The 14,765-nt window shown below is 45.0% G+C and overlaps 1 protein-coding gene across 3 annotated transcripts in view; it reads left to right on the forward strand.

Annotated features, from left to right (window-relative positions):
* TGS1 (trimethylguanosine synthase 1) overlaps positions 1 to 14,765 on the forward strand; it is a 45,913-nt gene that overhangs the window by 6,353 nt on the left and 24,795 nt on the right. For all 3 annotated transcript variants that reach the window (XM_085875657.1, XM_085875671.1, XM_085875665.1), the window contains exons 3-6: positions 972 to 1,045; positions 6,197 to 6,336; positions 7,569 to 8,271; positions 11,112 to 11,253. In XM_085875657.1, coding sequence (XP_085731783.1) covers positions 972 to 1,045; positions 6,197 to 6,336; positions 7,569 to 8,271; positions 11,112 to 11,253 — 1,059 coding nt within the window. The remainder of the gene's footprint in view (positions 1 to 971; positions 1,046 to 6,196; positions 6,337 to 7,568; positions 8,272 to 11,111; positions 11,254 to 14,765) is intronic.

Genomic DNA, 14,765 nt, shown 5'->3' on the forward strand with positions numbered 1-14,765 from the left:
CTTAGGTCTACTCCTTTTCGGCAGCACGGTTCTGTCTCTCTCCATTGTATTCTCATCCTTTCCACTTCATCCTGACTGTCAATAATTATGAAGAAATTCACCTTTTTTTTATTAATTTTTTTTTATAGGTTAAAAGGTCAAACCTTTTGCTGCTACTTCATCTCAACATCTCACTTCTTTTTTTTACTGATGCTTCACATTCTCCTGCAAGGATCACTAAGATTTTCACTTGTATAAGTGGTTTACTGACCTCTGCTGCAGACAGGGGGAATTGTTAACCACAGCACAAAATAGATTTGCCCCCTTGCCCCCCCCATCCCCACCATCTCCCCCTCCACATCCCCCCATCCTCCTACCTTCCCCCTCCCAGGCTGCTCCCGAAGGGAATGGGTGTTTCTAGTGAGCTAAATGTGGGGAAAAATGGCTGTGTGTACACCTGGCCTTCTTTCTTTCCAAAAAATGGCAAAACCGCTGCACCTTTCACTGCTTTATTTCATGTAGAGTTGATTATATTGGCACTGCTCAACATATTCTGATATTTCTGTTAAATGTACAAGGATAATAATGCCTGAAACTATTGTAGTGCATACCTTTTGATGACGACCGATGCAAAATGATATGGTCAGTTGATTCAAGGTGATGACAACCGATGGTTATCTTGGTTGTTGTTCATCAAAAATATATACTGTAATTGATTTTATTTTATGAGAATGTTTTAATGTCCATTTTTACAATCTAACTTCCTGTTCGGAACATGACTGTGCCCAGATTATTCGATCCACTCGATGACATTGTTTTGGGAATTCCTTGCAGCTGTAAATGTTGTAGTAGTAGTTGTAGTCGTAGTAGTTGTAGCTTTTTCAGGTAAATCTGCTTTTATGCATTTATTTGCTTAATAAAGCAAGCTGTGTGTTTTGTAATGCAGTTTAATTATTTTTCTGGTTTGTGTTACTGCGATTTATTTTCTCAAGGGACAGGGACTTGTCTCGCTTGGGTCTCAAAGGGAAGCCGACACAGTTTGAGAACGAGCAAAACGTCGAGTCAAGTAAGTTGCACACATTGTTGAGTGTAAGTACTTCGTTCAATAATGTTTCACAAAAGCTGCAAAATGTATCGACCATATTTACCTACTTTGAAGTTGCGTTCTCATGTAAGGGTTCGTTCAGCATGAATCTGAAGTTTTGATAGCTGGAATTACAAGTTAGCACTGTACATCAAAACTTCGGAAGAGTTAACACTCTGGCAACATGGATTAGTAGTCTGGACCAAGTCTGTTTGAACAAGGGAACAGGCATTTGGTCCAGCATGACTCTGTCTGAGAGCTTCATTCTCCATGTCAAGGTGCGTACACCACGGAAATACCATCAGCGAAGCGACGGGTTGCATGCTAGTTGCTTCGAAAAGAGCGCAATCCAAAGACGAATGCAAACTAAGAGAGACGGTCTTTCCTGGGCGGACGATGTGAAGTCGTGTCAGGTTTTGTTTTTAGATGCTTTGAAAATACAAGCAATAAACTATTTTGCAAATAATTTGCTTATCCAATTCCACGAATATGAGGTTAAGGCCTTGTTGCTGAAATACTTTAAAGGCCCAGTCACACCTTGACGTTTTAGCCAACGTATGCCGATTTTTGAATTTTTTTTCTAAAACGCTGGCACACGTTGAATACGTTATGGGTAAGTTTTGATAACATTGAGAGCACGCTGAAAAACACTGCCATACGTCGTTGTACGCTGGCTTTAAACGTTGTACTTTTTGGTTGTCCTCAAATTTTTTCATGCTTGAAATTTCATGACGTATGCCGGCGTATGACTCACACGTTCCGCTACGCTGGCCACAAGTTGTATGCACGGTCTGCCATCGTTGACAGATGTCAACACATGCTACTTGTAAGTTAATCATAAGTTGAGACACGCCGAGGTAATGTTTAGCATACCCAAAACTTATTTCTAACCTATCGATTAACGTGTTGTTGGCACGTTACGCGATCGTTGCCACACATCGACAGACGTTACTTTTAAGTTACTCATAGGCTGAAAGACGTCGGTATAATGGATCGTCCTTGCGTCAGCGTCCACGGCCACGGCCAGGACACTTATTTGCAGCATTCTTCAAACTTTTCTTCGGCATGACGAGGATGTTCACACTTCGATGTCTAGCTTGGCTATGATTCCAATTGTCCATCGGCAGCGTCTATTTAGAATAGTCGAGTTTGAGCGTTTTAACACGTTCAGAAGAAACGCTTTAAATTTCCAAACCCCAGCGTCAAAAAACAAACGCGAGTGACAGCAATTTAAATCGTTCATTGTAAACAATGAAAATAGCTGAATGGTACCGTTTAAAAGTCGTTGAGTGTAAAAAAATCCAATTGTTGAGCGCAAGTGTCTACTTTCAATAGTGGAGATGCAGCCATTTAAATCGTTGAGTTTATCATTTAAATCGTTAAATCGTTAAACGCAAGGACGATCCATCATAACCCACACCCTCCCCCTCACACTCACCTACTACTGCCAACATGAACAAATTACTACTAATACTAATACTAATACTAATACTGATACTGATACTGTTACTGCTGACATGGACATCGACTCAAAAAGGACTCGAAAACACTGTTGGGTTCCCCTTTTATGAGCAGCATTTTTATATACCAATTCCCAAAACCGCTAGGAACACGTCTTTATATGGCAGTTGTAAGCTAGAAAGACGTTCATTTATTTTTTTTGTCGACCGGAAGACGTCATTGGAATACGTCTACATACGTCGATGTGTGTTGGGACTACGTAAAGAATTGGTTCAAAGCACGTCAAACACAAGTTAGAAATAAGTTTCACGTAAAAAAGACATTACCGCGACGTGTTTCGACTTATGAGTAGCTTATAAGTAGCCTTTGTGGACATGTGTAAGCATCCACATATCGTGTGTAAAACTTATCCCCATCGCATGCGGAACGTGTGTCATACGCAGAGTACGTCCAAAAATTTTGAACATGTTTAAAATTTATTGACGTACTCTACTTACTACGACGTATGATAGCGTGCTTAGCGTTGTACTCACGTATACCAAACTTACTCATACCGTATTTGACGTGCCCCAACGTTTTAGACACATTTTTGTTACGTCGGCATACGCTGGCAAGATCGCCAAGGTGTGACCGCGATGTTGACACTTCCATTTCTACGGCAGTTATGATTCGAATCGTTGTGCGTCAGCCTTTTAATAGGCGACGTCACGACATCGTCGGCGATGCGTGCAACGCGCTATGCCTAAGTTATACTATCGTTGGGCATCGGTTGTGTAGGCCGACAACAGGTTCAGCATTCGTTGGTATAAGTTATCTATAACACAACGAAACGTTCTGTGTCCGTTACCAATGCGTTATACATAAGACCAAGTCACTATGAATACGTCCGAATCTTTAAAAAAAAAAAACATCAAAAGTTCAACGTAAGCCAGCGTTTTACATAAATTTTAACACGTTGCCATCACTGGCTAAAACGTCAAGGTGTGACCGGGCCTTAACCAGTTGATGCCGTTCCAAGTTCTTTTCATTCTGGAATTCCAGTTTGCAGTTTTCGCTTGCACTCGTTTCCTCAGATGGCTTCGCTTGGATACATTTGCTTTTCAGTAATGTTGACATTTTTCATGTTGTTGACTCGATCGCACGATTTAATATGGTTGTTGATGTTTTACAAATAGGAATAATTGAAGGATGCAAGTTAGCAAACATATGATGGATGATGTTACTTGAAAATGAGAGCGAAGAATGTTTGTTGGTATTGTGAGTATGAGTACGTGCCCGTACGTGCAAAAAAAAATAAATAACTTTCAAACCGCGAGCCAGAAACAACAACCACACAGGCCGTTCCTTCGCTCTCGTGTGCCCGTACGTGCGTGGCCGTACGTGCAAACCAAAAGAAAAAAACTTTTAAACAACAGTCCGTTCGTTCGCTCTCGTAAAGACGACTGGATCGAGGCATTGTGTTTATCTATAAATGCGCATAAGAAATCGAGAAATTATTAGAATACATTAAGTCATCACTATCCGGAAGTGGTGCTTGCCCGTACGGAATGTTCACATAATTCCACGAATTATCGTTTGCATTGAAGTAACAACTGCTGTGATACTTACACACACAGAGTTAATTAAAATCCAAATTAAAATCAAGTTTACCTCCCTGTCTTTGCTTGCCATGACATTCGCTGCCATTGACCATTGCCACTCCGACGCCACGGTAACTAAGGCACCGATCCCCATCGTAACCGGCACGGCACGTGACGTCATCATCGGCCTACGCAGCCACGTATCCTTTCATTGGTTTGTAAATAAATGGCCATAACTTGGGAAGCACTTGTCCGATTAATATCAAACCTTGATAAGGCACATACTCAGGTCCCCACCAATATACCTGGCAAGTTTCAATGAGATCGGACCAGTGGTTGTCAAGAAACAGCGGTCAAACACACACACACACACACACACACACACACACACACACACACACACACACACACACACACACACACACACACACACACACACACACACACACACACACACACACACACATTGCTGGAATTACAGATAGATTGTTTTCACTCAAAGTACCCACTCCCTATGGGAGCAGCTCCGGATGTCATGTTATTATCTTTAATGATTAATAACCAAAGTGGAGTACCCTCTCCATGGGTGATCTTGTTCAAAAGTGTGCAACATGTTCTTCTGACACATCCCTTTATTTGGGTGGTGTATAGGCAACAGACCACTGTGTCGATCACTCCAAAAATAAAAGTAACCCGGTTAGGTACATTTATTACTTACGAAATCTAAAGATTTCGTAAGTATATTGATGACTTCCGTCATCTGTTTGTGTGTGTGTGTGTGTGTGTGTGTGTGTGTGTGTGTGTGTGTGTGTGTGTGTGTGTGTGTGTGTGTGTGTGTGTGTGTGTGTGTGTGTGTGTGTGTGTGTGTGTGTGTGTGTGTGTGTGTGTGTGTGTGTGTGTGTGTTTGTTTGTCGGCACGATAACTCGAACGGAAGAAGCTACCAATGTCAAATTACACCACGTGATTCAGGAGGGTGATGGCTAGCGCTGATTAGATTTTGGTCAAAATCGGTCAAAGGTCAAGGTCACAGTGAGGTCAAACATTCGATTTTTTTTGATGGTTTGGTACAGAATCATCGTAGAAACTTCTGGTTTGCGTCGCTACCTTCTCTGGAGACAGCTTTTATTAGACAAGGTCAGAGGTCAAGTTGACGATTTCGTAAGTACCAGTCTCTGACTGCTTGTTTATTTATTTGTATGCAGCCTGTGCCTGATTGGCTGAACCATTTTCTAGCGGGGCTGCTGATGCAATGCCCCTTTATCAGCATGCCTGGTACTCATTTTTCCAACTTTAGAAGGATGACAGACTCAACCAGCCTGTTAATAATAATTCAACGACACGACCGGGGCTTGAACTCAAGACCCAAGAACCTTAAGCCAAGCAGCTTAACCGTTAAAATCAACACCAGGCTTGTTGCGTACATGAAGGAAAAACAGACGTACTGCTTATGCGCATATATAATACAGTACATTACAATACAAGGAATTAAGACACAGGAAGAGGCCATTCGGCCCATCATGCGCCACACCAATACCAGATTTATTCAATCCGTCAATACCCCTTCCCTTTGTGTGCAGCCTTTTTGGCTGCTTCACTGGTACTTATTTCGCCGACCTCGGAAGGATGACAGGCTGAGTCAACCCCCTGGTGTATTAATTCAGCGGCCAATAGGGCTTGAAATCAGGACCCTAGGATCCCAAGCCACCACCCTAACCATTAAGCCAACATCATGCTTGTATAGCTCGGATAATTTCCAACTCTGATAATCCCCCCTTACCCCAAAGGAATAAAATGCCAAGATGGTTGAATTTTTTTTTCTTCCTAAAAGTTGATGGAATCAAACCTAACTTGCACATGCACTTCAGGATGCTCTCATTAATCCCTGAAAGAGTGAGCTTCTTCGGCCAATTCCTCTCGGAGCAGTAGATGAAACGTACAACATACAATAACATACAACATACTTTCTCTCCATTATACATAGATTAACGAAGTTTTTTTTTTTTTTAGTCACCTGGATAGGTGTGGTGCATACGTCACATGGATGTTTGATCTTTCTCTTGTTTTTTGTTTTGTTTTGTTTTTTAACCATAGGTTCAGATGATGAAGTTTTGAGTGCTGGAGAAAGTTTGATTGAGAAGAATGGCAAGGAGTGTTTGGAACTGACTGAAGCTGAACATATGAAAGCCATGGGACTCCCATTGCAGTTCAAGTGTAGCTGGAGAAGTGTTAAGGTTTGAAGGGGGAAATCTTGTGGCTACTTTGGCAACTGTAATTGTTTGAAAGTGATTCTTCGTAAATGTACCAATGACCTCGTTTTGACTTGGCAGAAGGGGCACTTTTCACTTAAAGGTTGAATGAAAATGGGACATTGGACGAAAAAAAAAGTTGTGGACTTGTGTGGTGGGTGGAGGCTCATACTCTCGGCAGTGCATTGAAGCATTCATGACGAGTCGTAAAATGCTTCAAGGCTAGAATTAATCGTGGCAGTTCACTACTCCACCGCTTGGTGGTCGACTGTAGGTTGCAGGAATTTGGAATTTTAGCCGTGGAGATGGTGATAACTCACCTACTTCTCGCAAAAGACACAGTGGGATGTTTATCTTCCAGAAACTAATGCTAACAGACGTTTAACATCCCTCGTCTAACATCCATTTCAGAGATTGCTCACTTTTTGGTGCAACACCATGCTTGTAAAGCATATACCTGACAGCGTATAGTTATAGTCACGCTGAGAGTCCAACCCAGGCAGGATCGCCAGAAGTTTTAGTGTGCTGGGAATCCATAGTCATTGTCGTCACAATCATCTTGAGCCATGTTATATCCTTTGCATGGGTTGTGCGACCAATGGATCTTGTAAAAGTAGCGCAGGTCTTTCACCAACTGACTGGCGAAGCCTGAAGTCAACTGGAACTAGTTTGGGCAGGAATTTGAATTTGGTCAGGGTGATGCCACTGAACTCATCTAGTGGTCTTCGAAAATCCAGAGATCATTAAATCCTACCAGATAATGCTCGAAGATGATTACCCAACTGAGCACACATCTGAAGGATAGCACCTTTATTTTTATTACCTCCGCCACCGAATGTGGACAGAGGTTATGTTTTCATGTTTGACTGTCTGTGAGCAGGAAGTTATGGAGTTATATCTCAAAAAGTTATGGACGGCTTTGGACAAAACTTGGTGGACAGGTTGGGTCTCTGACAAGGAAGAATTGATTAGATTTTGATTAAGGTCCAGATGTAGATCCAGCCCATCAGTGTGATATAAAATGCAAACTGTTCGGCCTGGTGTCAGTATGTGGTCGACAGAGTGCTGTTCTAGTTCTTTCTTTCTTCTCGGTCTAATTTTCTTACATGGGAATTGTACATATTTTGCTCTTTGAAGATGTGTCCATGAATCCATGTCAGCTTCAAATTTGTAGAGAATGAACTGCAGTAATTAAACTTGTTTTTCTGTTTTTGCAGATGCAAAAGTATCATCGAGATCGAAAATGTGACCAAACCAGCCTGGGAAGAAGTGCTTGCTTGGCAGTAGTGAAGGCAAAGACGGAAACAATCCCATTTTCTCAAAGTAGCGAAATCTATGAATCTGATGCTTCCTCAGAGCCAGTATTAAGTGGTGATGTCATCATGGACCAGGAAGTTAATCCTGAGAGGGATTTGCAGACTGAATGGGAAAGCTACTGGCAGCAATATGGTGAAGAGCTAGTACAACAAAGTTGGTTGGTGAGTGACAGAGATGGCGGATGGAGGAAGACTGCAGAAAGTCCTGTGTCACAGGATGATGTGGAAAAAATGCCAGACTGGAAGGAACACTGTTGGCATCAATATTGGCTCTATCGGGAGCAATTCTTTTACTGGGCACAAGAGGGGTGGAGTGTTAAGCCAGTCTTGGCAGATGGTGATGAAACACACAAAGTTATTGAAGTAGTAAAAAGTGAGAAGTGTGTTGAAAATGACCAGTTTGACACAACTGTGGATAGCCTTGGCGAGGAAGAAGTGATAAAGCAAGGCCCCCACGAAAGGGAAGCACTGTATAGTAACCTTTCAGAGCTCTCACTAAATGAAAATGAGTTTACAGAAAGAGACCACGATTCCAGCATAATTTTCAACTGTCTGGTTGGGAAAGAACAAAGTAGTGAAGATGTTAACGTTTCTTCCAGCAAAGGTTTGTTTTCCTTTTGTAATTCTTTCAACCTATTAAACACAAACACTTCTTTTAATTGGGGTACATAAAAAAAAAGGAAGAAAAAAACCCCCCTCGCTCCCCAACCCCCCTTGCAAACTCTTAACCTGAACCGATTTTCAAAATTTAAACGGTGGAATTGAGCTTAACAGCAGTTCCGACTGCTACAAAAGTGTTCATTTGGAATGTAATGAAAATTCAGCATTGAAAGTTTTTAAGACCGATTTATTTATTTATTTGTTTATTTATTTATTTATTTGTTTTCCCCTATACCAGTGTATTAACTGCATCCCCAACTTTTACCTCTTTTTGCCGATAAAAAGTGCGGTTTATTCCCCGAAAAATACGGTGTATATATACATGTGCACATCAAAATGTGTGGAATGTGATGAGCGCTCCCCTGATCTCTTTCGGACATAAGTCCTGCGCATGCATGCACCAATGAGTCACCTCCGACCCGGAGGCTTCAGCCTGGCCACTCATGTCAAAAGACAGAGCTTTTATGGTCACCATTGGTTAAACATCAAATGGAACTGCCTATCCAGATTTTGGGCTTATTTGCCCTCATCTGAACGGCATACCGTATAAATATCTAACCAATGCTGACCACGGTCTTTATAATTCAAATCGTACAACACGTATATATTTGCCCGGATTGTGGTTGTCTCCGCATGTATCCCAACGGTTAAGTCTGGGTGGTGGTTATCTCCATACGCGTCTGGATGGTGGTTATTTCTGGATGGATCCTCCCCTCACGCTGCCTTCCCTTGCCCTCCCCTCTCATTGCCCTCCCCTCTCATTGCCCTCCCATCTCATTGCCCTCCCCTCTCGTTGCCTTACCTTGCCCTCCCCTCTCGTTGCCTTACCTTGCCCTCCCCTCTCGTTGCCTTACCTTGCCCTCCCCTCTCGTTGCCTTCCCTTGCCCTCCCCTCACACTGCCCAACCCCCCTCGCTGCCCAACCCCCCTAGCTGCCCAACACCCCCTCGCTGCCCACCACCCCCTCGCTGCCCAACCCCCTCGCTGCCCAACCCCTCGCTGCCCAACCCCCCTCGCTGCCCAACCCCCTCGCTGCCCAACCCCCTCGCTGCCCAACACCCCTCGCTGCCCAACACCCCTCGCTGCCCAACACCCCTCGCTGCCCAACACCCCCTCGCTGCCCAACACCCCTCGCTGCCCAACACCCCCTCGCTGCCCAACACCCCCTCGCTGCCCAACACCCCTCGCTGCCCAACACCCCTCGCTGCCCAACACCCCTCGCTGCCCAACACCCCCTCGCTGCCCAACACCCCTCGCTGCCCAACACCCCTCGCTGCCCAACACCCCTCGCTGCCCAACACCCCTCGCTGCCCAACACCCCCTCGCTGCCCAACACCCCCTCGCTGCCCAACACCCCCTCGCTGCCCAACACCCCTCGCTGCCCAACACCCCTCGCTGCCCAACACCCCCTCGCTGCCCAACACCCCCTCGCTGCCCAACACCCCTCGCTGCCCAACACCCCCTCGCCCAACACCCTCGCTGCCCAACACCCCTCGCTGCCCAACACCCCTCGCTGCCCTACACCCCTCGCTGCCCAACACCCCCTCGCTGCCCAACACCCCTCGCTGCCCAACACCCCCTCGCTGCCCAACACCCCTCGCTGCCCAACACCCCCTCGCTGCCCAACACCCCTCGCTGCCCAACACCCCCTCGCTGCCCAACACCCCCTCGCTGCCCAACACCCCTCGCTGCCCAACACCCCTCGCTGCCCAACACCCCTCGCTGCCCAACACCCCCTCGCTGCCCAACACCCCCTCGCTGCCCAACACCCCCTCGCTGCCCAACACCCCCTCGCTGCCCAACACCCCCTCGCTCTCTCACCCCTCATTTGCTACCCCACTCCTTCCTCGCTCCCTCTCCTTCCTCGCTCCCCTCCTTCCTCGCTCCCCCCTCATTCCTCGCTTCCCCCTCCTTCCTCGCTCCCCCCTCATTCTTCGCTTCCCACTCCTTCCTCGCTCCCCCCTCCTTCCTTACATGATTTGTGTCTGATTTTCACCGAATAAACCTGTGCCTTCAGCATATATACAAGGGACAACACATTGAACATATCATGTATTGTGATGTAATGTCAATATGCCAATTATAATGTATATTCGCCTATGCTTCCAGACTTTATGGCCACCCTGTCGTATGACCCCAAAAAAATTTCAGGTGCGAATTTTTTTTTTCAGGTATGCAGTGTGTCCCAGAAAAGGAAAGATCGCTTTGTGTAACTTTAATATTTTTACATTTTATCACACAAAATCTCGACAGCATTGTCCAGCGAGACCAAATGTGATTACACTCTGTCTCAAAAATAATTTTCAGGTTTGCAGTGTGTCCCAGAAAACGCATCCCTTTGTGGAAATTTTATTTTTGTTGCATTTTATATCACAACACCATTCCAGTGTGATCAAGGAAGACCAAATATGGTTACAGTGTAACCCCAATCTTTTTTTTCCCCAAGTTTACAGTGTTCCAGAATGAAGTATCATTTTGTGGAAATATCACCACTTTAAATTGCCCCCCTAAGGTGGGCCGAGACAGGAATCCCTGCCCGTAGGGTGCGAGTGTCGATGCCAGTAACACCAATTGAGAAAGGATTAATGCTCAAAACTGCTGTCCATTTTTAGTGCCATTTGCACGAGTTTCTAAATTGGACCAAGAGATGAGATCCTTAAAGGAGAGAATGTAACTTGGTATTCGGTTGAATAAAATCTGAGCCATCCTTTCCATTTAGGCCATGTTTCCTGATGTGAATTTTAGCCATTGATTTATTTTGGGAATGTATTGATTTGTGTTGAAGAATCTGATGGTTGTCTGCCCGGAGGGATGGGGAGCACTGATAACCAAGTTCGAGTTCTGCCTATGAGGTCGGCATCATTGGTTTCCGGCAATAGTGATAGCGATGACCCTCCAGAGGAGCAGCCAATCAAGCTCAAGAGGAGGTGAGATCACAAGCAAGTAACATGAAGCAGAGTTTGCTCTTAGGTTGTGGGTGTCTGACTGTGCACAACGTTTTTTTCTGTCGGCGTGCATGTGCCAAACCCCGATGCAAAACATTGCGATAGTGAGCACCGTCTCTGCCATAAAAATGATCTGGCTGTCCTCAAAATGTCTGAAGATTGACTTTTATTGAAAAATGAAATTGCATATGTTATTGATAGACGACTAAATTAAATAATATTTTTAAAAAAAATTTATTTCGATTTTATGTCGATTTTTGACAGTTCATGTGCTTGCCTGTCATTTTGGTTGCCATGCTGTTTGACTTTCCAGACCAGGTGATTTCAACCTACTTTAACTCAGCACAAATATACTCGTCCAATATTGGTTAACAGGTGTTAACAGGACTAACAGAAGCATTTAGAAAAGTTGTTCAGCCTTTTCTTCTTCTTCTTCTTTGTCATCTTCTTTTTATTATTTTTTTTTTCAGAAAAAGGGCCTTTTGATTTTAAGAGAAATAACAGGCTTCCCTTTTTGTGAAGCCTCGTATTTCTAACTCCTATTACATATTTGTTGTCATGAGTTGGCTGAGCCTGCCTCCTAAATCCATGGCTTGAGGCCCAGGTGCCCCGAGTGGTTGAGGTTAGTATTACACAGTGGTACAATTTTACACATTTTTCCTTTGTTTTAAACTGGGGCAATGATGGGAAAGAAGATGCCTCCATATTGTTCATTTCAGCACAATTGGTCGAACACATGGAACATGTCTTTCAATCCGGACAAATCTCACACTCTCACTATGTCTCTTCGAAAGGACCGTTTAGAAAACCCCCCATCCATTTTCTCAACAATCCTCTGGAAGAAGTCCTTTCTTTCAAGCTTCTGGGTCTCACTACCTGCCATGACCTTTCCTGGGAAAGCCACATTTCAAACCTCGCCTCCAAAGCCAATCGCCAACTGGGAATCCTCCGTCGTGCAAAGTCCTTCCTTGGCCCACCTGAGCTCCTGACCACTTACAAAGCTTTTGTCCGCAGCCTGATGGAGTACTGCTCTCCCCACTGGGCTGGTGCTCCTGCCTTCCACCTTTCTCGTCTTCACGCTGTAGAAACCAAGGCATTTCGGATCATTGGCATCTCCCACAATGAGGCTGAGTCTTTGGGCCTCTCACTCAATCGCCGCAGGTTGGTCGGTGGTCTTTCTGTCTTCTACCGTCTCCTCTCCAGCCTTGCCCCCCCCCTGCTCTCTCTGCGATTTGTCCCCACCACATTTCCACAGGGCGCTCAAGGTCCGCCATCAACCCCCTTATGGTAAAACTACCAAAATCACGAATCACTGCTCACCTTCACTCTGTCATTCCTCTTTTTTTTCCCGCCTTTGGAATAAACTCCCTCACTCTATTCATTCCCATTCTTCCCTCCAGGCCTTCAAAACAGCTGTTCAACACCACCTCTTATCATCACCCATCCAAATCCTCGATCTTTTCTACCGCCGATAATCCACCCGATCCCACCTCCTTCGAATTCCCTGCTTTCCTTCCTGAAAGTCCCTGTAATGTCCATCTTTGATTCCCCATGTGGCATGAAATCCCCACAGGGCATGAAACACAGTACATTATCTTAACTAAGTGCCGCAAGCCACACATAAAGTACGTAGTACAAGGATGAGGAGGGAATGCTGGTGAAAGCAACATAAATAAATAATGCCAAGGCAGAGAATGTAACTGTGAAGGAAGGCAGGAATGAATGACACCATTAGGCTTTGAGGCCTGGTGATTTTGCTGACTTGATCAGTTGGAGCTCCTTGCACCCTTCTGCATGAGTGTCTTGGGTTACGTAGGATGCATGTGCTTCATGGTGTTTCATGGTGTTTGGGTGTCTCTGGCTCTCCAATGCTCCTCACCGCCGGACTCAAGGCAGATCCAGCTGTTGATTTCAGTTGGTTATGGTGCTGATGTTTGTCACGCTCTCTTGGTCGGCTGCAATGCAGAAAGGCCACCCGACTGTTGCAGGATCACCTGGGTCAACTTGGTGCTTAAAGGGGTGGAACCTGTTGTCACGTTCAACTGTTCTTGGCTGTGTTCTTGCTGTGCCAATGTCCTGAATCATTTTTCTCTGTGGTGTAGCTCCACGTGGCTTTGTCTTCACTGCCACTGGCTCGTCCAATCTGAATCCCCAAATTAGTTATTATTTATTTTTAATGCCAGTATTGTCAGAAGGATGGTGCATGCTCGCCTTGGCATGATTGTTATTGCAGTGCCAGTTCTCAACCTTCATGTCATCTCTTCACCCACCCTCATCCAAGTGTCAGCCATCAAAGAAACGGCCAAGTGTTTCCTTGAAAAATCGTAGCTACTCAAAGGCCTTTGTCTGGAGCTCAAAGGAGTATTGCTTTCACCCCAGAATCACATTTGTCTCTCCTGGATTCTGTGAAATTCAAAGTTCTCAACATGATTGGAATATCCCGCAATTGCTCCGAAGCAGAAGGTCTGCTCTCAGATTGCAAGCAAGTTGGTTGTCTCTCTTATGGTTTGGCTCTGTCTGCACTCTCAGCCCTCTGACCCTCCCCAACAATTACAGAATGGACACATTCTTCCAGTAACCCCATCCTTGGTAAACCTCCAAAATACAGGCTGACTGCACACCTGAACTCTTTTTTTTTTTTCTTCCCTGCTCATGTATGTAAAACTACCTTCCAGGGGTTGTTATTCCACCTTTCTCTCCAGGGCTTCAAGCAGGTGGTGCACCACAATCTCACGTCATCCTTCATCCTAACACACGATCTTTATTACCCCTGTTAACCTTTTTTCACTCAAAATTCTTATCTGCAGGTTGCAATGTTTCCTCCCTCCTTCTCTCTCTCTCCTCTTTTCTGGTTCATGCATTACTTTGCTTGTGATGTCCTTCCCATTTCTTCTTCAATTATTCCACATTTCTTCCATCCCATGGTGAGGCAGTTGCTCTGAAACAACTTGCTTTCTCTTCCTGGAAGGCTAATCTGACCAAAGGCAATCTCAGTGCATTCCAAAAAGTCAGCATCAAGTGTGTGTCCACTCTCAGAACAGTGAGAAAACATCTGTCCAACATCAAAAATGAACGTTCAAACATGTCTCCATCCTCTAAAACCTGGTGGTGCCTTTTTAAGTCTGTCTATGGGGTATACTCCCCTTCCATACCTTCCCTCTCTTCAAATGGCACCACAGCTGACTCCGCTTGTGAGAAGGTTGAAGGCCTCAATTCTGTGTTTGCTTCCAAATCTTGTGTCCCTCACCCCTCACCCCTCACTCTTGGTACCCATCCTTCCCTGTTGTGCCCACCTGCTCCTGGATTCTGTCCTTTGCATCTGAGAAGGTGGAGAAGGTTCTTTCAACCCTCGACTCTGACTCTGCCACCAAACCGCACGGCATCAGCTCAGGTGTCCGAACAACCTGCTCTGCTGCTCTTGCACATCCCCTCTCTGCCCTTTTCACCCTGTCATTTTCCATCTGCTTGGAAATCTGCCAACATCACTGGACTAC

This window comes from Eptatretus burgeri, chromosome 1, assembly GCF_056783735.1.
Source record: "Eptatretus burgeri isolate ZD-2024b chromosome 1, Ebu_testis_v1, whole genome shotgun sequence".
NCBI classification, from domain to species: domain Eukaryota; kingdom Metazoa; phylum Chordata; class Myxini; order Myxiniformes; family Myxinidae; genus Eptatretus; species Eptatretus burgeri.